The sequence below is a fragment of the Cydia fagiglandana genome, chromosome 3 (assembly GCF_963556715.1).
Source record: "Cydia fagiglandana chromosome 3, ilCydFagi1.1, whole genome shotgun sequence".
Classification (NCBI taxonomy): Eukaryota; Metazoa; Arthropoda; class Insecta; order Lepidoptera; family Tortricidae; genus Cydia; species Cydia fagiglandana.
Window position 1 is genome coordinate 1,185,202 of NC_085934.1, and position 27,433 is coordinate 1,212,634.

Consider the following 27,433-nt stretch of genomic DNA (forward strand, 5'->3'; position numbering starts at 1 on the left):
GATAGAGAGACATAAAGCTTTTCGCTGTCGAAGCGATAGCGATTGTATGCTTGGCTAGGCCGGCAGGTAAGACTTGCGATCACGCAATTCCAGGATACCAGCCCGCCACTTTACCTTCGCCACATTGGCACTTTAAATCGGGAGCCTCTGCTTCAGGAATCCACAATAAGGGGCATACCCTCTATATCTTAAGCCCCGCTCCAATTCCTAAAGAAAATTTTGTAACCAGTAAATCAATCAAGAAATCAGTTGTGTTAGGGCTTTTGAACACATTTTTTTTGTTTCCATTCCAGATTCTTCATGAACGGGTATTTACCGGTCGGGTTCGAGTTCGCCTCCGAAATCACGTATCCTGAGCCTGAAGGGACCACGTCTGGAATTCTCAACGCTGCTGTTCAGGTACCTACTTGTCTCTTTATTTATCTAATATTTTGTATTCGTATATGAGTTGAGATTATCTCCCGTAAACATAAATATGAAGCATAATAGTTAAGTTGGTACTTAATAAGTGAGCATTTCCGGGCATCTAATATACCACGAAGACGATTCATCCCCTACCCTGTACAACTTTGAAAACTTAGGAGTCACAGTCCTTCTTAGCACGACAAATGAGAGGAATCAGCTGTCGCAATAGTACTCGATAGAACCAATTTCCAAAAGTATTTGTCAACCCACAAATAAACAGGTTACAGTCTTCGTTAAATAGCATTTCCAAGTCTACAATATCTTTATCTAAAGAAATAATGATGCCGGCAGGATGACATTGTGATCTACAATAGTTCTAGCAACTTAGAACCCATTTCTGGTCTGTATACCATAAGACTAACATATACCTGCTATTTCCAGCTGTTCGGTATCGTCCTGACCCTCCTCTACGAATGGATGCTAAAAGTCACCGACACACGCTGGTCCAACCTCACCCTCTGCGGACTGCTGGCCTTAGGCACGGCCATCACAGCTGCCATCAGCTCGGATCTGAGACGGCAGGCCGCTGAACAGAAGAAGTAAACCTTATGTGTATGATAATAGGGTTCTATTTTAAATAAGTTTCCGACACTTTCAACCTCACTATTTGCGGATTCGGCACGGCTATCACAGCAGACTGTGTGTGATGCTCCGACACCTTAAAACGGTTTGTTTCATGCGATCAAATTCCATTTATTGGCAATTGGTCTCGTAACTATGGAAAACAGGTCTACAAATAAGTTGATTCACCCATAACCCTTTCACTGGGCACTTTCTGTTATCTTGCTTATGATAAGATTCTGAGCGTATGTATTTAAGCTAAGGTTGTGGTGGAAAAAAAGTTTATTTTGTAACGAATGGTTTTGTGGTAAATTATAGTTTGTTGGTTCCGATCTGCATGAAAATGTATACTTTTGACAGGGTTAGTTTTAAGAAAACGAAGTGGTTAAGAGAGAGCCAACACTAGTATTTTTAGCGTCAACATCTGACTAGACGCCTAGTCGTCAGTGTATTAAAAAGGCTGACTAGCAGCGCCATGGAAAATTGCGTCGCTGCGCAAAGTTGCGCCGAGTAACTGGCATATGGCGCCTCTTCACGATGGGCCAGCGACGGCCACTCCAAGGGACGCAGCCATGCGGCAGAATGAGATAGCAATATCACTTGCTCCCTCTAACGCATAAATGCGTCCCTTGGAGTACCCGGCGCTGGCCCATCGTGTAGAGGAGCCAATAGAGTTGACTAGATGCTAGACGCCGACGCTAGGGAGACGCGAGTGGGGTCTTTCTAAATATTTGTATGTTTGATAACTTATTTATTTTATTTAGAAAGATAATTAAACAGTATTCATAATATAAACTGATTCAGTTTATTTTAAAAATGTAAACGAATGTGTAACTGTGGAGTAGGAATGTTTGGGCCTATCGCGAAGTTCACAAAACGAACCTTTAAATTTTAGATTGGCTCCGGAAGTTTCATGATTTTATTCCAAGTGTTTTATCTTTGAATAGGTATTTGCACTTGTTGAATTACACAAATTAACAAAAATACATATATGTAGGTATTAACCTATAAAGCAAAGCTAGGTATGCATTTATACAAATTCAAGTATTTAAAATTAGCATTATAATTATAAAAGATAGCCTTTTATTATATCTATACATTAAATCAGCTAAATTTTATAATAATATGCATTTAAGTAACGTTTTTGTTCATGAAAATATACAAAAAATGTACATTCTAATATATTCTTTAAAAATCTGAGTAGGTACATTTTGGTAGTTTAGGGTAATTTCAAATGATGGGTTAATCCGTAAATATAACTACTTAAAAATGTTAACTTACATTGGGAATTTTTTCAAGAATTTCATGATAATGAAATGAAATGAATAATAATAATATTTATAATTGTGATCAATATTTGAAATTCCATCACGTTTTTAGTTGAAATTACGTTTTTTTTACATTACCAAGATACCTACTTACAGTTGTATCCAGACGAGTCAATTTTTCGCCAATCTGATGAAATTCTCCGATCGAACAGGGCCGTGCGGACGCAAATACCAATTTGATTCCCCGATCACATCAGCAGGTGCGAACACAAAAATGCCAATTTTCATAGTAGAATGCAAATTGGTGATTTAATTTGTGTACGTGTGGACGCTAGATGAGATTGACCAATTATTTTCCTGAACAAATCGACTGATTTCGTCAGTCCCGTCTGGATATCCCTTACTTTATAGAATTTGTGCATTATATACTATGTATTCATAGACTAGTAAAATCGATACGTCGTAATCGTGACAATAAAAGGTGTGACCGCGACCAAGGGAAGTATTTTGCTGAACGTTTTTAAAATTAAATGTATCGTGGGTAGCTCATAAAGTTTCTCGATGTCTGTATTTAAAAATAATATTTTACTATAGTATTCACATGTATTTAAGATTAAATACCTACTATAAGGCCTGACAATGGAGAAGATAGGATATTGCGTGGCAACCGCCGAAGTACGGTACCGAAAGAAGTGATTTATTTTATAAATAGTGATTAAAATAATAATATGTATATTCTTTTTTTAATTATAGTTGTAAAAAGGTATTAATTGACAGCTCACGAAAAAAATATTACGGGGACCGTAGAGACCGGGATGACCTAACCCAATGTACCTAAATAATGTTTTAAATCTTATTGTTTAAATAATATGTAATATCCATGCGTTAAGCATTATTGCCATTATAGATTTTGTTGTTTTAAAAGACAATTAAAATCAATGTGATTTGTCGCCAAATACAATTTTAATGAAAACAAGAAATGACAAAAAACCTTAGGGTGTTACCAAATCAATCGATCGATGGCCTCGATCGACGGTAGACTGTTCAATGTTTGTCGACTTCGAACGATTGGTGTGGTAACACCCTTAGAATGTCTACAAGGGTTTACGTAATAGGTTGAATTGGGTAGCTCAATAAGTTAGATTAGCTATGCCAAATTAAACGCTTTTCCAAGGCCATTTATAAATGCGGCTGTGACAATTAAGTAACGTGTATCATTGTCCCAATAGATCCAGGGAGGGAATCAAGAAATATTTTATTAAACTACTGTCAGTTTAATCTTCCTTATAGGTAGTATACCTAACTGAATATCAGTGTAGTGGGGACTTGTAGCACAAACACAGGCATACATTCGAAAATGATTGATTAAAAATGGTTCCCATTTATGATGTAGAAATGTCGATACGGATAGGAGTTGGCTGTGACTGGCCTTCGCATTGGGGTTACACACGTCACTATCGTCACATTTGTACTACGAGTTCAAACATTTGCCACTAAACGTGAAGTGATATGAATGAACTCGCAATAACAATTTCTAAACAGACCTCGATGGAAGGGCAGACATAATTATATTGATCTTACTAAAAAGTTACCATTATCTATGTCTATTTTATTTTAAGGTCCTGTATCTACTTATAATATATCGGCCTAAAAGGCCTAATAATATTAGAGAGTAGTGGCCTATCACAGGCTGTTTCCGATATATTGTGATTCTGGTGTTAGATTAGTTATGTATATTTTTAGCGTAGTAAGAGAGAAAAAATATGGTTTTGAAGCGGTGTATTAAAAGCGGAAAAGACATTAAGCCTCATTTAATATTAACAATAGCCATTGTTTCATTGTTCTTATAATCAAGTCATAAAGATAAGAATTTTACCTATTTAGATAGGTATTAACAACAGATCATAAACATTTTTTTTGTTTAAATTCTATATACTAAAATGAAGATTCGATTAACCAATTTACTACCCAATTATCTCAGTGTTTACTAAAAAAAATTGGGCACCTATTAAAACATATGGTTCGTTCTCTGTTTATAGTAGGCCCTTTTCGCTAAATAGCGGAAAAAATATGATTTGAAAAATACGAACGTAGTTCGTAAGTAGCTCGCGCTGGTAGTGAATGTGTTAGGTAATTATGGTTTTTACTAAAACCTGCAGGGAAATGTACCTAGGTAGGTATATTATTATTATTTTTAAGTTATTTTTTTATATCTTATTATGATAGTGAAACTTTTTTAATTTGTAATTACGATTATTATTTTTAAATATGGAAAGGTAATAATTATTTTGTTTCAATTTAAAGTATTTGGTTCCTAATTATGTATTATTATGAGCTTAGAGTTTACAGAAAGCACCCTTCCTAGAAAATACTGTACCTACATTCCAAAGGTAACAGTCACCACACGGGATTGTTATGCCGTTTAGGGTTCTTGCTAAATTGGCAATTCTATAGCGTAGGTATTGAGCAACCAATTTAGCTAGGACCCTACATGGTGATCGCGGAGCGTGACGGACTGATGGTACAGTCTACGTCAAAGATATGTTTAAATTTTTCGCCTTATTATAGTTATTACAGAGGCATAAGGTCCAAAACTGTATCTAAACATAATATGTAATATCTTTGTCGTCGACTGTATAATCATTATTTTATGTACCTGTTTAAAGTAATTTATCTAAGTATATATTTATTGTATCAACTATTTTGAAGAATGTATTAGAAAACTAGTTCCAGTTAATGCCTTCATTAAAACATTCAGTAAATATACACTTTGTACCTACACTATGGTACAGAAAAACAAAAAAAATGGTGGAGTTATTCGATTTTAAATGTGAAATAAGACAATAAATATGAAAACCATTTATTGTAATAATGTTTACGATTTTATGAAAAATAAAGTAGATTAGTCAATATTTTTAATAATAAAAAAATACGATAGATAATAATTATATAAAACTATATTTATAATTTCTAAGGAAGGGCTTAAATTTCAACATTATCCTGCTTCCGAAGTTACCCTAATGCACTTAGTCATGGTATTCATGCCATTTTTTTAAATTTTATGATAAGTTTTGAAATTATATTTTATTTGGAAATCACTCGTATTATAATGATGGCCTACTTTTGTCTCTATCTTGAAAAAATATGGTTGTTTTACCATGGAGATTTGTCCACAACGTGACACTTTTTCGTGCATGCTACCGATGTTCATTGATTTATAATGGCTCCTCTACATGATGGGCCAGCGTCGGCCACTCCAACGGACGCATTTATGCAAGTGATATTTCTATCTCGCTCCACCGCATGGCTGCGTCCCTTGGAGTGGCCGGCGCTGGCCCATCATGTAGAGATTGTAGAGGAGCCATAAGACGTTATCACGTCAAAAAAATGTGTATGGTATTCCACATGCTTAATTTCTTTGTCCAATGTCATAGCGTCTCACTCTCTCATTAAGCAAAATGTCAGACGCAATACACAGTATAAGGACAAATGGAATATCTACTGCGTGTGAACGAATATGATAAGACTTTTTTTTATTTTCATGTGGAATAATTAGACTTAGGTATCTACTTAAGCCTTATTACGTAGTTCTAATAATATTTATAAAAAATTTACAAACTTACTACTTAGCCAGTAACCATCTAAAATCGCATGGTATTTGTTCCAACGTCTGTAGAAGCCTTAAGGGGAAAAAAATGACGCAATATAAAGCCTATTTTTTTATTCGGTAGACTAAAATGACATTTCATACTATGAATACCTATATACTTACTTTACTCTTTGTATGAAATTACATTTTATGTTCATTTTAGAAAATGTCATTTTAGTCTACGGAATAAAAAATAGGCTTTATTTATTTATTAATTATTAGGTACAATACCCAAATAAGTACCTACCTACTACGTAATAAGGCCCAAAAAAAGATAATGATAAAATTGTATGTAAGTATGTCAATGTTACCCAGTACTAGATTCCTCATCATGTATTTTACCTAGACCATCCTAGACCTAGATTCATAGATGTCGTAATATTTTAGTCACTAAGTGTGTTATTGTTTTAATAAAATTTGTTGATAGACCTCGCGATTGTTTTAATTAAATCTTAAATATAAGTAACTGTAGGTACAGTTTTTTTTTATCAAGGCATTTCCGTCAGTAGAAAAAAGCGGCAAATTAAAGAACCGGTCGAGTGCGAGTCGGACTCGCGCATGAAGGGTTCCGTACCATTACACAAAAAAAAACTGTAGAAAAAATCACGTTTGTTGTATAATGTATGGGAGCCCGACTTAAATACCTATTTATTTTATTCTGTTTTTAGTTTTTGTTGTTATATCGGCAACAGAAACATATCATCTGTGAACATTTTAACTGTTTAGCTATCACGGTTCATGAGATACGGCCTGGTGAGAGCCAGACAGACGGACGGACAGACAGACGGACAGTGGAGTCTTAGTAATAGGGTCCCGTTTTTACCCTTTGCGTACGGAACCCTGACGGAACCCTAACAAATGTAGGCGCGAAGGGTTATCGTCTCATAGAAAATTTGAATTTCGCGCCATTTTCTACTGACAAGATTTGCTTGACCGTCTATATTTCTACCTACCAAATCTTAACCCTTAAGAGTGGGCGCGCACGAGCAACTTTGTCTCCGCAACTTTATATTTTGTCTCTGTCGCACTTGACTTCGACACTTGAGTGCGCCCACTCTAACAAAGATAAATCAGGGTCCACACAGGGTCCGCCTGGGCCCAGTTTTATAAAGTTACAAGTTACAGGTTACAAGAGTACAGGCTACAGGCACCTGTAATGCACTGTGAACGGCTACAGGTGTTTTATAAATACACATAAATAATTACAGTTGTAAAGAACCACGGTCAATCTCGATTACATGTGAAATCTACAGGTGTGAAGGACATCACTATTTAAAAAAAAACGTGTGTCATAGATACTCGGTTCTCTACTAAATTATGTGTTTTTGTTTGCTGTAAAATATTAATTACTGGAAAAATGGCCAGAAATGAAGGAAAAATCGAGTGGTTGAGAGCGGCGTTCCATGTCAAGGATATACTTTTTGGGCCGTTTTCAGATTCAGATAAAGTTAGATTTAATTAAATATTTACGTAATAAGTAAATAACATGTAAATAAGTAGGTACTCTCTCACATTCTTACATTAAAATGTATCGTTTCGGTAGCGGCTCAAAGATAAATACGGTGTGTATCGAAAATTATGAATAGTACACTTTACCATAATGTGAATGCACTATACTTATACGAGCATAAAGAGACGAATGCTAATAAATCAACGACAAATATCGGCAATAATCCCTTTCCATTTCCTAGTAGATAAAATAAAAAGAATCGTCAATAAAATCAATATCAAACATATTGTCACTTTATTTCCTATTTACTATAAATTTCAGATACATTAACAAAAACTGATAAGGTCAGTGCATGGAAAAGTTTGCATGCCCTGGCACAATCGTTGGCGTTGGTGCTTAACAATAAAGAGTAAAGTTTAAAATCTCTCAGAAAACGAGTCTACAAGTAACTGCTGTTGTGATGTTACAGGACTCAAGACGTATGTAAGTTTTTGTTACAAGTGTACCAATCTACACTTGTAATTTACAATTTTTTTATAAAACGCCTGTTCGATTATGAGTTTAAAACTATAAAACTCCCGTATTTTCGTCTATGGTTGAGCTACAGGCACTTGTACCTGTAACCTGTAAAATTGTAACACAGTACTTTTATAAAACGCAAATTGTAAAAAACGGAGCAAGTGTTGCCAGTAAACGCCTGTAAACTTGTAACTTGTAACTTTATAAAACTGGGCCCTGGTTTCAGTGCTGTCCTTTTCGCACTAAGAAATTTGCTAGAGAGAGATTTACCAGCGACAGAAACTTCGTAAATCTTCCGAAATATTTAAATTTGTACAAATATTGTACGAACTAGCATAGAAAAATAAAAATTGATAATAACTTGTTTAACTGTGAACGGTTTAACGTGTGTCTCAAACAACCCACCTTTGCGTTGACATTGACAGTGACAGTTCCTGCGTTGCTATGGCGGCATTTTCGTAAATTGAACGTCGACACGCAAAAATTTTCCAAATCCCACCGGAAAAATGTAAAATCTAATAAGCATGTACCAATAATAGGTTATTGTTTAATGTATGTGAGAATGTAAATTAAAGATGAAAGTTTTAAATGCAAAAAATTAAGTGTTCGATTATTTTGTTTGTGATTGTTATATTTATTATTTACACAATGTCCTCGCATAATATAACAAAGTCCGCGTATGAAAAGGATCAAAGTGATAATAATATGTGTAACAAACATGCGGCACGTTGTGAGAAAGGTAAGTTTTTGTTCTTGGAATGCTTAAAACAGTGACACAGTTTTTTTGTTTACCGTGTCCTTGATATTTCGATTTTTTGTTATTGTAGAACATCACCGCCCGTCAAACCTTAGTAAGAAGGAGCTGGAGGACTTGTACTACTCCTTGCTAGACAGTAATTTGGAGCTGAAGCGAACTATCAATGCCCAAAATGAGAAGAACCGGATACTGTCAACCAAAGTGCAAAGAATGACGTCTCAGACAAAAGCTTATACGGGCAGGGACTGCTGTGCCGCGGCCAAAGCCGTTATCAGTGAACAGAGAGCAGGGTAAGATTTAAAATATATTCTAGACTCTTCTAGTCATTCTCTTGTGTCCAATGATCAGTACGGACGGTGCCACACCACGCATTTCTGAGTATAACACTTATTTGAAAACTCATAAAAAATCCTATTTAAAATAACACTCAATAGACTTACTTTTTTTAAATAAGATTGCAGCATTTGAGTCACATCCATTCATGTCCATATTAAATTTTAGTTCAGTATCCCGCAGTGTGGCAATGTCCATGCCAACCACTGCCTTTGTCTGATTCAGGGATACAAACCGGTATATTTTTCGTACAAATAAACCGTATGTATGTTTATGCACTTAATTTACTAATGTGATCAATCATTAATAAAAAAAAATAAAAAAAAAATAAAAAAGCCCTTTATTCATTGTAAAAAGTTTACATAAAAAATTTTAAAATAAAACTAAGACTTATATAATATGTGTTTTACTAATGAATCCCTAGTGGGTAAAGGCCTCCTCCAATGCTGCCCATTTGTCCCTGTCCTGTGCTGTCGCCATCCAGTCTGTGCCGGCTGTTCTTTTTAGGTCTTCATCCCAACGCATTTGTGGTCTGCCCCGGCCTCTTTTGCCAAGTGGACCTCTCCATTTGGTGACTATTAATGTCCATCTCTTATCTGTAAGTCTTGCTGTATGGCCTGCCCACTTCCACTTTAGTCTTTTTGCATAGCTCAAGGCATCTGTTGCTCCTGTTTTTTTTTTTTTTCATCAATCATTATGCTTACCTAAATACATTCTACAATATCAAAGAAATATTGTGAAAGGTATGAAATATTCTGATTTTTAGTTTTACCGGTATTGGTCCCTGGTCTGATTATCATGATACTCGCCATGCAGCCTTACTAAAAGATAGTACCATTAGAGATTTAATATTTACTTACAGAATAGCGGACTTAACAAAAGCAAACGAAATCTTAGCAGATAGGATCCGAAATCTTAGCATGCAGCTGTGTACGGCCAGACAGTTTCTGAAACAGAATCACGGTAACCGGAGCTACAAGGGTTCTAATACACATAATTCTCTCAAGTGAGTATTTAGGTAACAAGTTTTTTATTTTACTCGAGATGATTGCATGTAGGCACAGAATAAATAAGTAGTACTAGGTACAGAAGACTCTCTCTCTAACAAAACGCGTCTGTTACGATCAGCACAGATATGGCCGCTAGGTGGCGACAGCGCCACGCGCGGCTTATGGCTTTCCCCAAAATTGGGGTTGAACAGATGTACTTTTAGCTATCTGTAGCAAAGCGACGAAATCGCGGAGTGAGCCACGCCTGATGTAGGTAATGTAAGTAAGCTCTATGCGTGTTAGTGGGGGTTAAGTGTAACTGGCCTTCATACCGGGTATTACACATTAACTAATCAACGTGTAAACTGACCCCAATGTGAATGTAATAAGAACCATTCCTAAACGAAATAAAGGAGCATTTATTTCTCATTGCTTTCTCAAACAAACGAAAGTCATCTCAAAATTGAGATGACTTTCGTTCAAATCGTTTGAATCTTGTTGCTTAGTAAATACTAATAGACCGGGAGATAGTGACACATTTTACTGGGTCATTTGTACCAGTATGGCGGTTCGTCAGGGGTCTAAGTACGTAATGAAGGAAAGAAAAATGATGGTCATAGCGCTGGTACCGGCGGCCCAATCGCGTGGGCGTTAGTCGAACGTGTCGGATAAAATACGAGTGTCGAACGATTTGTTCCACAAAAATCCTCGTATTTTCCGATAGTCCATAAAAAAGAATTAGGCGGTAGCGTAATGCCATACTTCTCCGGTGTGACTTACAGCCCGCCATACTGAGGCGAACACATTAATTTATAAAAAACAATTCAACCATTTGTGCCAAGCTAATTTTTGCACAGGTGATCATCGTCGAGCAGCCATTCATGGACATCACCATGCCATACTCTTCGGACGGTTCCAAATGGCCGCCATACCGCCGAAAAGGAGTTAATTTTTTTTTTTGCTAAACGATTTGTACCAGTATTGCATTTAAATTTTTGGAAAGTACTTGATAAAATGTGACCGTTATTATAATTGCCATACTTATAGTAGGGGGAAAAAGTGCTGCCATACTTGAAAAACTTATTTAATCGACACGTTTCAAAAATACGACTATGTATACGTAAAATAATTTTTTACAGCATGGCATCATCATATTCTGTTTGTTTGGATACAATTATACCTAAAAAAAAATATTTCAGATTATAACTACGGGGCGGACGACTGTGAGACTTAAGCCAAGACTTAAAACAAAAAACAATTTTTGACGATTTGTACCAGTATGGCATTTGGATTTTTGGAAATTATATTGATGCAATGTGACCATTATTATATTTGCCATACTTCTAATAGGGGGAAAAAGGGGCACCATACTTGAAATAATAATAAAAATATTGTACACATTTGCCACCTCACAGGTATGGCATTATGAGATTTCCATATATGATCACACAGAAAGTCTTGAAAAAAAAAACAAGATGGTACAAATCGTTTAGCAATAAAAAAAAATTTACTCCTTATGGCGGCCATTTGGAACCATCCAAAAAGTATGGCATGGTGATGTCCATGAATGGCTGCTCGACGATGATCACCTGTGCAAAAATTAGCTTGGCACAAATGATTGAATTGTTTTTTTTTTCAGTATGGCGGGCTGTAAGTCACACCGGAGAAGTATGGCATTACGCTACCGTCTACTTCTTTTTTATGGACTATCGAAAAATACGAGGATTTTTGTGGAACAAATCGTTCGACACTCGTATTTTATCCGACACGTTCGACTAACGCCCACGCGATTGGGCCGCCGGTACCAGCGCTATGACCATCATTTTTATTTCGTTCATTCCGTACTTAGACCCCTGACGAACCGCCATACTGGTACAAATGATCCAGTAAAATGTGTCACTATCTCCCGGTCTATAAGCAACAAGATTCAAATTTAAAATAGGAAAAGTTTGAATGGTGGGTATGGGTAAAAAGGTTAATAGGTATATTACTTAAATCATATGGTAAGTAAGTATTTATTTGCAAAAAATAAGTTGATACACTAGCGTCTTAGGTGGTAAGTGACAATTGGTTGCTTATTCTGCTGTTTGTACTAAGTAATCTAAGTATACAGGTTTTATTAGCATGCAAAAATCTTAAAATGACTACAAATCTGGCTGTATATCTTTAGAGGAAACCTTTTACACTGTAATAGCTTAAAATATCTGTCAATAGCTTCATCAACTTATTTCTAAATGTATGCACAGGTGTTTCAACATTTAGAATTTTATGAAGTAAAAGAATATAAATGTTCTTTTTGGTTTATTTACAGAATTAATTCTTCAATGTCTTTGCAAAATAAATCGGCAGCGACAGCGACTGAACCGGAGTGTAGAGAGTAAGTAAGAAAATTGGACAAGTGCGAGTCGGACTCGCCCACTGAGGGTTCCGTACCCAAAGGGTAAAGCGGGACCCTATTACTAAGACTCCGCTGTCCGTCCGTCCGTCCGTCTGTCACCAGGCTGTATCTCACGAACCGTGATAGCTATACAGTTGAAATTTTCATAGATGATGTATTTGTGGGAACACTCGATTGACAGTATGTGTTTTGGCAGAAACACGGAATTGTTCTGAAAAGAACAGTTTGCGATCGACTGACACTCTGCGATTAAACAGAGAAACATGACGTGCCCTGACAAGGGCAGTTTTATGTTGCTCTGAGAAGAGCATTTTACGTTGCCCTGATAAGGGCAGTTGCGTGCTCAGAAAAGAGCACTTTTATATTGTCCTGAGAAGGACAGTGTAATATCCGGAGCCCGCAGCAGCCTCGTCGATCTCGTCGTGTCTTCAACCAGCGAGCACGTAGCAGCGGAGCGAGGCACGGCGATCCGACGACACGATGTTGACTCCACGGCGGCCGGCGAGCGAAAGGACACGCGCCGCCGGCGAACTCAGTTTTATTACAGCGCGGCACGCGCCGCGCCTGCGCAGTGACACGCGCGCGCGGTCTCGCACACGCCCGCGCCCGTGCACCGACTATTCTCCACTCACTCTTTTGTAAATACGTCTCTTTCTTTCATTTCTCAAATTGTGTATAAATATCGTGACTTTTGTAAATAAATTATTCCATTCTTGTACATAGCAACAAGCGTTTCACTTCTACAACCTTCTGATCCACTCATAGCCCTACCTTGCTATATATTTATATTTTATCACGGTTCATGAGATACAGCGCTGGTGACAGACAGACGGACAGTGGAGTCTTAGTAATAGGGTCCCGTTATTACCCTTTGTGTACGGAACCCTAAAATTAACTAACTGAAAGTAACTGGGTTTGCATAGAACATCTTTTATTGCAAGTTGGTTAAAAATGTAGTTTAACTGGGATACGAACTCCCCTCTACCTACTGTGTTATGTGTTATTGACACTTCTCGATTTATATTTCGGTTTTGCCATAGTTAAAAAAAAACATATACTACAGTCTGTGCGGAAATAAAAGAGTCTTGGAATGTAAGGGATTCCATACCATGACTCTTCTCTTTCCGTGCAGATAAACAAGAAAACTAAAAATAAAACAATGATAAGTTTTTGGCAATAATTTCAGTTTTGGTACAAGCTTTTATCGCTGACTGTACTTTTCTTACGACAGACAACTAATACTCATCGAGACAATTCTAAAAACCCCAAACACAATTAGGTTGCGTTGTTTTATCATAGAGTTCCTATGGCCACCTCCTGTCTCCATCATCAGATCAGCTCGATGACACCATAATATTGCATTGTCACCCGACTTACGTATGTATGCAAAATTTCAGCTCAATCGGAAACCGGGAAGTGGATCAAATTTAACTTGCAAGATTTGATTACAGACAGACAACGCGCGGTCAGGTGAAACTAAATAAAAGCTTGTAAAAAGGAATCACTTTGAATGGATGTTTCTATATTAGGTAACCCATTTTCATGAATGAGGGTATAATTAAATGATTATTTTTTTCAAAAACAAAACTTTCAGATTGCTATTCCAAATTGAACCTACCTTTGTTGACCGTAAGGTTGATATTTTAAACTGGTTACAAAAGTCATAATCTCTACTAAATAATTGATGTACATAATATTATGTAATATTTCAGCGAACCTCCTTCAACAAGGACTGCTGAAACGAATACATTAGTAAAAGACGAGGAGAAAGTTGAAAAGTAAGTAAATAAGTATGAGCAAACGAATAGATATATTTCGTTTTTTTTAGCATTAGTAAGAACCTGGAAGAAGATAAGCGATTTTGGCATGTCTTTTAATTGAAAAACGCTTATTAAAAATCAGTAACTATCATTTATGAAAGCAGAAGAATATAAATGATCGTATTAGATTCATAATTGTTACATATTTGCAGTAACTTATTTTTAAAATGTGTTTTTCAATTAAAAGACACATCAAGATTGTTTACCTTATTTCTAATGCTAATAAAAAATAAGTTTAAAAACTAAAACCCGACTACTGCAAATCGCGCTCTAAAAAGTATGAAACAAGATAGAATTCTTATCTAAAATTATCAAGCAGGAAATATTATAAATGTTACCATTTTTTTTTATATAATAATAAAACGTAATATAATTTACTGAATTTTTTATATATTTACAGAGATTCAGAGGATCGCCGTGGTCGTATGCCACGATTATAAACTTAAAAGTAATGTGGCATACGACCACGGCGATCCTCTGAATCTCTGTAAATATATAAAAAATTCAGTAAATTATATTACGTTTTATTATTATATAAAAAAAAAATGGTAACATTTATAATATTTCCTGCTTGATAATTTTAGATAAGAATTCTATCTTGTTTCATACTTTTTAGAGCGCGATTTGCAGTAGTCGGGTTTTAGTTTTTAAACTTATTTTTTAATTAATTAATTTTGGGGTCATGATTTCGTTACTAACTTTTTGAAGTCACTTTATATTACTTTTGCGAGGGCGTCCTCAGTACAGAAATGCATGCAGAGCGCCGCCTATATCGGGCTACGCCCGACTCCTTTAGTGCCTATGAGGGCACCGATGGCGGCCGTCTTCGGAACGCGTACGTCGGGTTACGCTCGACACTTTTAGTATAAGGGCGCCGAAGGCGCCCGGTTTTGTAACGAGTACGTCGGGCTACGCCCGACTCTTTTAGTATGGGGGCGCCGAAGGCGCCCGGATTTGGAACGCGTACGTCGGGCTACGCCCGACTCTTTTAGTATGAGGGCGCCGAAGGCGCCCGGCTTTGGAACGCGTACGTCGGGCTACGCCCGACACATTTAGTATGAGGGCGCCGAAGGCGCCCGGCTTTGGAACGTGTATGTCGGGCTCCGCCCAACTCTTTTAGTATGAGGGCGCCGAAGGCGCCCGGCTTTGGAACGCGTATGTCGGGCTACGCCCGACACTTTTAGTATGAGGGCGCCGAAGGCGCCCGGCTTTGCAACGCGTACGTCGGGTTACGCTCGACACTTTTAGTATGAGGGCGCCGAAGGCGCCCGGCTTTGGAACGCGTGCGTCGGGCTACGCCCGACTCTTTTAGTCTGGGGGCGAAGAAGGTGCCCGGCTTTGGAACGCGTACGTCGGGCTACGCCCGACACTTTTAGTATGAGATTTAGTATATCTTGTAAAAAAATTGACTGTTTCATACATTTTGGCTGATCAGGACTTCTATACCTATTCACGTTATAAAATGTTGCAGGACATTAAAAAAAACACCATGTATAGCGGCCAAACAAATTTCTTTTGCAAAAACCTTGTATCGCCGTAGTCGCGTAACACGCGGAGAGAAACCAGAGCGCTTGTAGCTAACCGAAAATTTAATGTTTTATCTGGCGCATGCAAGCAAAGCCGGGTGCAAACGCTAACAATATTTATATATTTGAAATGTGCTAATTGAGCTCTTTCCAATGATGTATAACACATCATCATTACTTAATTTTAGTTTTTTGGTTCGTGACTTTATGACCTCTAGAGGGCGCAGTGTTCATTTTTTTGGGACGCCATATAGCCTATAACCAGCGGACGATTAAGACGATTCGAATGACACATCGTTTGTTAAATTATAATAAGTACTTTAGAAGTTATGAGGGAACAGATGAACATACATACATACATACATACCCACATACATACCGGTCAAAATCATAACCCTCCTTTTGCGTTGCCGTAGTCGGGTAAAAAAACGAACTATAGTATAGATACGAAGTTACATATGTCTTTGGTATGAGCTGTGTGCTCGACCCAGGTGTTACTTAGCGGCCATTTGACACATTAATTGTCAGTTCACATCAGATATCAAATAGTATTGGCATTTTTCATGACTCCTCTAAATTTCAGGCATTCGTAGGCTAAGGTAACCGCTTACCATCATTTAGATTTTAGGCCGTAGGTACGTAACGTTTGTCGTAACGCATCGGAGAATTATGAACAATGAGCCCAGAAAAGTTCTAAGTTTTTGTTACGTCGAGCCATAGACTAGGAATCCTCTAGGCCGAGTTTAGAGCAATTATTTCATGCAACCGATGATGCCAAAAATGCGGGGGTGCGCGGGACGAGGTGAGCGAGGTGCCGTGCCGTGATTGGTCCGGTCAAAGACACGGAACGTCACACAAAGACACTTTCGACTCAAACATGGGAGTAAAATTACCGTATGCGTGGCAGAAGAGGTAGCGCGACTATGCTAGGCGTGGCTCACTCCGCGATTTCGTCGCTTTGCTATACAGGTAGCTAAAAGTACATCCGTTCGACCCCAATTTTGGGGTTTGCCATAAGCCGCGCGTGGCGCTGTCGCCACCTAGCGGCCATATCTGTGCTGATCGTGACAGACGCGTTTTGTTAGAGAGTGAGTCTTCTGTACCTAGTACTATTATTTATTCTGTGACTATGCTCAGTCTGGAGGATGTTTTGTCTGTGCGTCGAGCGCAATTACCTTTTAGTTCCCTCACCATACACTTCGCACGTAGCCATTATATTAAGACACGACACGACACTTAAGCAATTATAAAAAGACGTTTAAAAGATGGCGGATAAGTAAAATCAAGAAATCATCTAATTACTTAGTTGAAATTATGTAGCTGTATCTATCTAAAGAGTTTTATCGGCGTCAAGGATACATTGATAGTGTAAAATCTACGACAATTTCGTGATTAGAATTTGACTGGTTGACGAGATGGCGCTGTGTAACTCCATACATTTTGCGGTAACTCTGAATATCAAAAGTCGATGTATGACAATTCACTGACCGCCAAACAGTATCTGTTCTCGATGTAAAACGCGTTTTTTTTTCCTTTAGACTTTATCTCTCTATTCGGCGTTAAGTTAAAAAGTTTGTTTTTCCAGGAAAGACGCGGAAACGGTGTGCAGCGAAATCAGATGCAGATCTGTAGAGGAACAGTTTAAGCGAAAGATAGAAGAACTAGAAAAGGTACTCTAACCCCCTTATTCATAAACGTTTACTAAAGTTGACAAGCCGATAATAATCGTTTGTCCCTTTCCGACGTATTGGAATGATGGAAAGGGACAAACGATTATTATCGGCTTGTCAACTTTAGTAAACGTTTATGAATAAGGGGGTTAGTCTTTAAATATTTGTAATAAAATGAAAATTGTTTAGCTTATATCCCTCCCATGGGACATTGCAATGCCGGGCACATGCCTCCTCTCGAGAAAGTGTGTCGGCTATAATATCCACACTAGCCCGAAGCAAAATTAAAAAATAATAATAATGGGGTTGGAGACTTCATACATAATTAGAATTTTTCTCGGATGCATGCGGGGCCCATTTCCCGAACGATATAAGAATAATATTATTTGTCCACGAACTGTCAAATCCTATGTGTTGCCATGACAACACACTAATAATATTAGACTAATATCGTTCGACAAATGACGGACGGTAAGTGACGTCATGTGTTATTGCATAGGCCAAAGGAAACAAAAAACTACTGGAAGCAATGTGTTGTTTTCTTTCATAGAAAAACGAGTTTCGGACCTTTTGTATATTGTGAATTAGAAAAAAATATAACCAATTGTGTTTATTCTTTGATCACATTAGTAATGGATATTTATTTGTGTTTTTTTTTTGTCAGGAACTAGCTAAAACACATTCGGAGTATTCGAGCCGCATGACACAATTAGAAAAGCAGGTGTGATTTTGTATTTTTTTTTAATGTGCCCTACATATTTTTACTGTGCATGTTCTTCCGCAAAAAGTAGTCACTACACGTTATAAAACAAAGCCCCCCGCCGCGTCTGTCTGTTTGTGTGTGGTAACGTGGTATATAAACTCAGAAACTACTGAACGGATTTTTATGCAGTTTTCGCCTATCAAAAGTGATTCTTGAGGAACCAAAGGTTTTGTGTAACCACGTGCAACCGGGGCGGGTTGTTGGTTGTAAAATATATCTTTTGATCATCTGGTTTTGTGGCACATTGCACATTGGCTACGTTCGTGACAGTGGCTCACGAAAAAATGTGGCGTCATGTTAATTAAATTAAATAAAATATTATTTATTTCAGAAAACGTTTTTTTCCATAATATATTAGTAGCTTATTATTACTACGTGGGCCATACTGGAAGTTTCTGGATTCTGATATATGAGAAGACTTATTTTTTCTAAGTCCAGGAATTTTCATTATGCCCTAAGTATTAACCTATGTTAATGACAATAATAACTACTATAATAATCGCTAGGTGGCGCAGCTGCAATCTGCCGTTATGCGCGCACGCAGCGAGCAGAGTTTACGCATCAAGGACTCCTTGCGCGGACGCAATGCTGACGCGGAGAAAGGTAAGGCTTTTACCGCTTACTGCATGTAATAGGTACAAAATATTTGTTTAAATATGAACTTTTATATCTGCCAATAGAGTTGAATATCGTATCCGCCATATATGGCTTCGTATGCGGTTAAGGGTTAATGATTAACCGTCGGCGGAGAAGGGTGTTTGTATGAAAATTAAAGAAAATATTTTACAAAATTGTATTATTATGACACAAACAGCAATACTATTAACTGTCCATCGGTGAACCTTATGCCTTTTGTAATAAGGTTTACAAACTGTCAGTTAACAGCGTGGCCGATGGTGATCTGGCCCCTATTTCACGCACCGTGACAGGTGCGACATTTGTCGACATCACTGTTACTGACGTCACAGGCCTCCATAGGCCACGGTAACCGCTTACCATCAGACGGGCGGTGTGGTTGTTTGCCACCAACATGTTGCCATAGACATCGCAAGAAAAATACCTGTTTTTTGCCAATATAATAAAGTTTTCTTAAATAATACAATGATGGTGACAAACAGGAATACGGCCCGCCCGATGGTAACCGGTAACCGTAGCCCATGGATGCCTGTGACGTCAGCAACAAAGAGATTTGTCGAATTGTCGCACCTGTCACCGTGGTGAAAATAGGGGCCTGGATGGTTCATGGTGGTAGGAAGTTGATTTTGAAACAAAAATACCTGTTTTTTTAAATATTTGTATCATTTGTGTGAGTCTATCGGTCCTCGCTAGAAATACGAATAGAAGTGAAATACTCAGCTGATTGCTATTTTTCAGCGGAGTTAGAAACACAGTTGTCAATCGAGAAACGAAAAGTGGCTGAGTTAGAGATGCAGGTCAAGGCGGCAGAATTATCTCAACAGGTCGCCAAGACTGTCGAAAATCATCTCAGCACCACTTATCCACGGGTATGTATTCATATACGAACGTTTTAGCTTTCAATTTTCGTATGTACCTAACTACATTCAGGCGTGGCTCACTCCGCGATTTCGTCGCTTTGCTACAGGTAGCTAAAACTCCATCCGTTGGACCCCAATTTTGGGGTTTGCCATAAGCCGCGCGTGGCGCTGTCGCCACCTAGCGGCCATATCTGTGCTGATCGTGACAGACGCGTTTTGTTAGAGAGTCTTCTGTACCTAGTACTATTATTTATTCTGTGCTACACTCGCCATTAGATATATCAGTGCGGTCAAGGTGCTCACAAGTATCTGAACATGTCTCTTTTGTCAAGGAGCTAGAGTATTTCGATTTTTAGTGCACCTCGGCAGCTCCGATAAACCTGATGGCTGTACATACTTTGTCTTCGAAATGTGTAACAAAATTGGCTGAGTTAGATATGCAGCTCAGGCAGAATTATCTTAACCGGTCGCCAAGACTGGTAAATCATCTCAGCACCATTTATTATCCTGTTGTATGTACCTACTTACCTACTTTTTCTCAAAAATATAAATGTAAAAGTGGAAAAATTACTATCTTGCAGATTTTCTGCTTGTTAAAAATTTATAAATGATAAAATCGAAGTTCTCAAAGACAAATGTGACGTCCCAGGGGTATAGGTACTTTATGGCGGTTGGCGCTTACGCTATTATTAACGTCGCCGTCGCTCTAATATTATTGCGGCGCTATGCGACGTAAGCGCCAGCCGCCATAAGGTACCTTTTTCCGTGGAACGTTACAAATGTAAATGTAGCCATACATGAATTATTTATTCATTTAGAAATTAAATCAGGCAACAAGACACTATGTGATGAAGTTATTGTAATTTAAATTAAACAGGAAGAGAAGCAATTACGTCAAACGAGCCCTGAACGATGCAGCATTTGTTCTAATATGAATAATATGATCATAGGTGACACTCCGCAACGGGTAAGTAATTTTATTGTTTTAAGTGTGAGTGTGTGTATTTTAAATGATAAAATCTATAAATAATTATGCAAACGCCTTAACATTTTACTGCTATCTGTTGTGTGTGTGCTAGATGTCTATGCGTCTCATAAATCTCATAGTTTAAGGCTCCTCTTCACGTTGGGCCAACGCCAACGCCAACGAGGGACGCAGCCATGCGGTAGAATGAGATAGCAATATCACTTGCTCCCTCTAACGCATAAATGCATCCCTCGTTGGCGTTGGCCGAACGTGAAGAGGAAGCCTTTAGAATGCGCGTAATGACACCAACCATAATGAGAATTTTAGCAATCAATAATTTTATGACGTAGGCATTTTTAGATAGGTATGCCAAATTCAAAGAATTATAAACCATATAATACAGTCGTTTGTTAGAAGAAATGTTGTATAACATTTGAAATGTTGTAAAGTCGAGATTTTAAAGAGTTGTTTTCCCCTAGACAACTAACGTAACCATGGCAACGAATACACCAATTTAAGTTGATTCACCCCTGAACACAGTTTTTTTTCTTTTGAAGCCCGTGCCGACTACAACGTTGACAAAAACGCCGAATGAGCTAACAGTCCCAGACGACAAACCGTCCAAATCAGATGATTCGGGTTACGCCGACCATAGAGAAGAAACCGACACTGACGAAAAGGTACGTGATATTATATAAAAACTAATTAATTAATAAGTTCATTCCTATTGGGACATTCTTACACAAATTGACTGAGTCCCACGGTAAGCTCAATAAGGCTTGTGTTGTGGGTACTCAGGCAACGACATATATAATTATAATATTATGTCCAATCTAAACTCACTGTACTTACATTTTTTGTTCCAGAATAATAAGGCCAATCTAGAGTTGGTGAAAAGGATAGAGGAAATTCAAGCGCAATTGGAGGCCTTACGATTAGCAAAGGTTAAAACGAACATGATTTTGATATTGTAGTATTTTATAATATATCGCAGGTATTTTTAGATGGACATGCCGAATCCAAAGAATTACAAACCATACAATACAGTCGTTTGTTAGAAGAAAATATGTTGTATAACGTTCGAAATGTCTCGAAAATCGAGATTTTAAAGAGTTTTTTTCCCCTGTCCAACACACCGTAACTATAGCAACAAATGTGTCGCTTAACTTCAAACTCGGGTAAATCCATTGGACCCTCCAGCAAATATCTACCCTATTAAGTTTTCTTAGTACCAAAATCGCATAATCTGACAGATGGATTTACCCGAGTTTGAAGTTAAGCGACTCAAATACAATAAAAACTTGATTTCAAACATCATCATCAAACATCAACATTTATTCAGCAAATAGGCCACAAGGGCACTTTTACACGTCAACATTGAATTTACATAAAAGCAAAAATAATAACATCAACAATTTTATAAAATAAAACTAACAATTCAATCTAACGTATTACAATTACTAAGAGATGTATATGGTCTCTTAATGTCGAATTACATACAAGATACAGATAAAAAAACACACAAAAAAAAATCTATAATATTTAGAGGTGTAAATGTCTCTAGGTGTCAGAACTATAAGATTATATAGTTTATCAAGTTATCCTTAGATGTAGATGTATAGGGTCTCCAAGAGTCAATATCCTGTATAATTAATACATTCATTAAGAGAAAAGAAACATACGAGAACAGAATGAGGCGTCTCACTGTAATTAATTAATTTCACCCATGAACACTGTTTTTTTTTCTTTTGTAGCCCGTGCCGACTACAACGTCAACTAAAACGCCGAATGAGCTAACAGTCCCAGACGACAAACCGTCCAAATCAGATGATTCGGGTTACGCCGACCATAGAGAAGAAACCGACAATGACGAAAAGGTACGTGATATTATAGAAAAACCGGGCAAGTGCGAGTCGGACTCGCGCACGAAGGGTTCCGTACCATAATGCAAAAAAAAAAACGGTCACCCATCCAAGTACTGACCACTCCCGACGTTGCTTAACTTTGGTCAAAAATCACGTTTGTTGTATGGGAGCCCCATTTAAATCTTTATTTTATTCTGTTTTTAGTATTTGTTGTTATAGCGGCAACAGAAATACATCATCTGTGAAAATTTCAACTGTCTAGCTATCACGGTTCGTGAGATACAGCCTGGTGACAGACGGACGGACGGACGGACAGCGAAGTCTTAGTAATAGGGTCCCGTTTTACCCTTTGGGTACGGAACCCTCAAAACGAGTTAATTTGTTATAGGGACATTCTTACACAAATTGACTGATTCCCACGGTAAGCCCAATAAGGCTTGTGTTGTGGCGGTAGTACTATTAGTTATTCTGTGGTTGTGGGTACTCAGACAACGATGTATATAGTTAATAATTATAATATACTAAAAACTTACTTATTTCCTTACTGTACATTTATTTTGTTCCAGAATAATAAGCCCAATCTAGAGTTGATGAAAAGGATAAAGGAAATTCAAGCGCAATTAGACGCCTTACGATTAGCAAAGGTAAGTATGTTTGATACGAATATGATTTTGATATTTTACAAACCATCTGACCCTATATCGGCTTTGTGTGAACAAAGATTTACATTGTGATGTCACACACCTATACTTTTGAATGGTGTAAAAAATTTCATTAAAATGTTCATTATTTAAAAAGATCGTTCAAATATCAACTAAATAAAAATCACTTTACAAAGTTCTCGTACATTATGTAAATCTTAAAATTTATTTAGCTACTACAAACCTTACACCAGAAATACCTTAACCTTTTAACCGCCATAGAATTTTTCATCAAGCGTGCTCGTGTCGCCGGCGGTACGAAGTTATACGAAGTTTTGTCTTATATCAGACTGCTGCAAAATGAGCCCGACTTTGTATGACATATATCAGTCTACGGCGGTTAAAAGGTTAATATTGTTCTTAGGCTGAAAAGGATAACGCTGAACAAGAATCATCTCCATATTCTAAATCAATTGATCACAACTACAAATCTGACGATGAACAAAAAATTAAAGATGGATATATCTCGGCAAAACCAACACGAATATCCATTTCTGAACGTGAAGCTATAGTAATAAAATTACCAAGTGAACCTGAAAGTACAGATAAAGTAACATTTGATAATGAAAGAGAAACTGACACAATATATAACAGTGATAAACTAAATGCGACGATTGAAACGGATACACCTACTAAAGATAATGAATACCCGTATAGAGAAATATATGTAAGGAATGATTCTAATTCAGATAAAAGTAATGAAACTCAGGTAAACAATTCATATCAACATGTTGAAATCTGCCCTGTTGAATGCGAATGCCCCGATGAGAATACTGATCGAGCTGTTAAAAATAATTGCTCAGTTAAATGTGAATGCCACGACGTCAATACTGATCAAGTTGTTGAAAAAAATTGCTGCCGCGACGATCTTGAAACAAATACCTTGACTGAAAGAAATGAGACCAAAAGCCCAAAAAATAGTTTAAGTCTCATGGTTAATAAAGATCAGATATTGAATTATCCAAAAAAAATAGAACCAGGAGACAACTTGCACACAGAGGTTGGAATTGTAAAACCAAAACCTGTCAATTATCATGACAAATCTAAAACAAAAATACCACCAATCGATGAACAGGATTTAAGTGTCAAATATTCTTCTATTGTTCGTACCCCAAAAAAATATGATGATAATTACCAGCAAATACCAGGGCCTATACCACCTCTCAATGACTCAGCAACTAAACGAAGATTTTCTTTAACAAAGAGAAAGGTTAAGTCGGCCAAAGACCAAAGTAAAGATGATAGAAATAAAAAAGTTAGTAAGAAAGATAAAAAGGCTTTGAAACATGATCAAAAAGATGTAAACGTTGCACGTAAAGTTGAGCCTAACGAAACAATTGGGCATAACGGAACAGGGGAACTTAAAAGTCAAGAATATGAGAATGAGAAATTGCCACTGGATGTTACTTCTAAAACTAACGAAATAAGAAGGATTTATGAATATGGTAAGTGTAGGTACTTATCATAAATTATTTTAATGACCATTACCAGACCACTTTTGAAAACCCCGACCAGAAGACAAATTTGTCCAACTATTTAGCTTAGGAGGAAAAATAACAATTCTCTACCAAACAGCTATCTCTTTCAAAAATATGTAATCGTCTCCTTTATCCCATTTTTGGGAATCAAATATAGATTGAAAACAGTCACTTTTTTTCCAAATTAGTAAAATCTATGAAGAAGACATGTCTAAGAAAAAATCGTGATTTGAAATTGACAGGTAGAGAAAATTTTCCACAATCAATAACTCTTCACTTATTAGGAAATTGATATAATCAGCAGTTTGATAGAGAAGCATTGTTTTTTTCAATCCTTTAAGTATCTTATTTGCGTTTTCTCGATCACCACACAGATTTTTGCCAGCACCACGTGTCATTCTGCACTTGCCCCGAAAAGCCCGGTCCATCTCTCTCCCTATTCCGTTCATGCAGTGGGAGTCAGATCCTCGCTACGCTGCATAAGGACAGCAGGTTTAGGAGATGCGGCTGCAGTGAGAAAACGACTCACAATTGTAATAAATTCAAACGTACTCGACTGTTTCCTCCGTGGGTTTTGATGCTAGAGCAATGATCTTTTCAACACAGATTAATATTGTCAATATCTGTGTCGGACCGTTTTGCTTTTTTTGATATTTTTGTTTTTTAATGCGCTAGGAGCCCTTCAAAAATGGCCAAAAGGCCTCATTGACTATACCGCAATGAGAGGCGTAGTATTCAAAACTGATATCAATTAGCCAAAAAAGCAAAAAGATAATTTCATTATCATTTAGATTTCCAAAGGTTACGATTGGTTAAGTTTTGGAGGAGAAAACAGTCGAGTACGAAACCTTGATTTTTGGGATTTTACGCAGGATTTTTCGCATTCGCATCGCACTAGTTTTAGGAGCCGCTTCCGTTAGCGAGACGGGTATATTTACCTAAAATATTTAAAACTCAGCTCCTGTTTCTTCTTAACCCGCGCCAGCTAGCGGATGCCCTTAATGCCTTGGTTAATTCGCATTTTCCTTAGTCAAAACTAGTTTATAAATACTTAGGTTAAACTTAAAACAAATTTCACTCATTGATACGTTTTCTTTAAATGAATTGGTTGACTCTAGTTTTTACTATGCTGCTCCAGTCAAAAGTCAAAGTAGTTTATATGACTTTTTAATATAGCCTAAAAATTAGTATTATAATTACATTAAACACATTGATTAATTATTATTTACTTTAAATTTTTCAAAAATGAATGTTAAGTAAAACTATATGAAGGGTTTTAGTTACGCTTAGTATACCGTATACCGAACCATATTCACAATTTGTGCACATTTTTTTCAGGCTCAATTTTAAGAGCTCCTATTGGCTCGTCGACTCCCAAAGCAGAAAAGCCTCGTCTCATGTCACCGCACACTTATACCATAGATAATAAGTCTCCAGACTCTCGAGCCAACAGTCCGGCGAACACGGAACATGAGATATCAGTTATGACTGACTTGCCATCAGAAAACGATGGTGAGTACATCATCCTCCAGTGTTGCGAATAGCGCTTATTTTTAGGCTTAAAGACTCGAGCGCTCAAGACTCGACTAGGTATATTTGAGAATTGTATTTATTTACTTTACGCGTATGAATGTCAGAAATCATCTTTGCCGCCTTTGAGGCGTTAAGCTCGAGAGTTTTAAGGGTTCGAGTCTTTAAGCCTCGAGATGAGCGTTATTCACAACACTGTCTTCCTCTCGTCAAATATCAAATAATCACTGAACCACACGGGATTGTTATTCTATAGTGTAAGTATTGCACAACCAATTTAGCTAGGACTAGGACCCTAAATGGCGCAATAATCGCGAACCGTGATGGTACATAACTTGAGAAAATCTCATTGGTGCGAGCCGAGGTTTAAACCCGCAACCTCCGGATTGAAAGTCGCACGTTCTTACGGCTAGACCACCAGAGCTTGAAACGTTATTAGTAGACCAAATAAAAGGTGAACATTTTTCTTTTTTAGGGTTCCGTACCCAAAGGGTAAAACGGGACCCTATTACTAAGACTCTGCTGTCCGTCCGTCCGTCCGTCCGTCCGCCTGTCACCAGGCTGTATCTCACGAACCGTGATAGCTAGACAGTTGAAATTTTCACAGATGATGTATTTCTGTTGCCGCTATAACAACAAATACTAAAAACAATTAAATAAAGATTTAAGTGGGGCTCCCATCCCATACAACAAACGTGATTTTTGACCGAAGTTATGCAACGTCGGGAGGGGTCAGTACTTGGATGGGTGACCGTTTTTTTTTGCCTGTTTTTGCATTATGGTACGGAACCCTTCGTGCGCGAGTCCGAATCGCACTTGCCCGGTTTTTTTATTCATCTTGGGGGGTAAAACTTGCCAAGTCACACTGTTGAGTAGCAAATAACATAATGGGATTAATTTCTACAGAGTTATATTATATCCCTTGCAGGCCTATCTAGCAGACTGTCTCCCGGCGAACATAGAGCTGTGTCTACCAGCACTAGCACGGAAACGACACCGCGGCAAGGATACACACTGAGCGAAGGCGAAGTACCAGTCGGTAAGTACAGCCACAGAATAAATAATAGTATGTACTAAGTACAGAAGACTCACTCTCTAACAAAACGCGTCTGTTACGATCAGCCGACCTAGCCAAGGTTAAAGCCTGGCAAGTTCCTTTTTGCCCTTGGCCACGTTGCGGATTTTCAATGGAACTAATTTATTTCAATGGCAATGATTTCTTTTGACA

The 27,433-nt window shown here is 37.6% G+C and overlaps 2 protein-coding genes across 5 annotated transcripts in view; both read left to right on the forward strand.

Annotated features, from left to right (window-relative positions):
- LOC134679811 (uncharacterized MFS-type transporter C09D4.1) overlaps positions 1-6,372 on the forward strand; it is a 90,245-nt gene extending 83,873 nt beyond the window's left edge. For both annotated transcript variants that reach the window (XM_063538711.1, XM_063538712.1), the window contains exons 7-8: positions 294-399; positions 847-6,372. In XM_063538711.1, the coding sequence (XP_063394781.1) occupies positions 294-399; positions 847-1,008 (268 nt within the window). In that variant the 3' untranslated portion in view covers positions 1,009-6,372. The remainder of the gene's footprint in view (positions 1-293; positions 400-846) is intronic.
- Positions 6,373-8,371: 1,999 nt separating this feature from the next.
- Positions 8,372-27,433, forward strand: part of LOC134679803 (uncharacterized) — a 130,498-nt gene continuing 111,436 nt past the window's right edge. The window contains exons 1-18 of one of the 3 annotated variants that reach the window (XM_063538693.1): positions 8,372-8,651; positions 8,740-8,959; positions 9,865-10,008; positions 12,303-12,368; positions 14,102-14,167; positions 17,321-17,405; positions 18,070-18,126; positions 18,675-18,771; positions 19,543-19,673; positions 20,542-20,631; positions 21,189-21,311; positions 21,498-21,575; positions 22,386-22,508; positions 23,063-23,140; positions 23,562-24,642; positions 25,050-25,208; positions 26,014-26,187; positions 27,134-27,244. In XM_063538693.1, the coding sequence (XP_063394763.1) occupies positions 8,501-8,651; positions 8,740-8,959; positions 9,865-10,008; positions 12,303-12,368; positions 14,102-14,167; positions 17,321-17,405; positions 18,070-18,126; positions 18,675-18,771; positions 19,543-19,673; positions 20,542-20,631; positions 21,189-21,311; positions 21,498-21,575; positions 22,386-22,508; positions 23,063-23,140; positions 23,562-24,642; positions 25,050-25,208; positions 26,014-26,187; positions 27,134-27,244 (3,034 nt within the window). In that variant the 5' untranslated portion in view covers positions 8,372-8,500. The remainder of the gene's footprint in view (positions 8,652-8,739; positions 8,960-9,864; positions 10,009-12,302; positions 12,369-14,101; positions 14,168-17,320; positions 17,406-18,069; positions 18,127-18,674; positions 18,772-19,542; positions 19,674-20,541; positions 20,632-21,188; positions 21,312-21,497; positions 21,576-22,385; positions 22,509-23,062; positions 23,141-23,561; positions 24,643-25,049; positions 25,209-26,013; positions 26,188-27,133; positions 27,245-27,433) is intronic. The other 2 variants (XM_063538694.1, XM_063538695.1) reach the window with 2 other exon arrangements.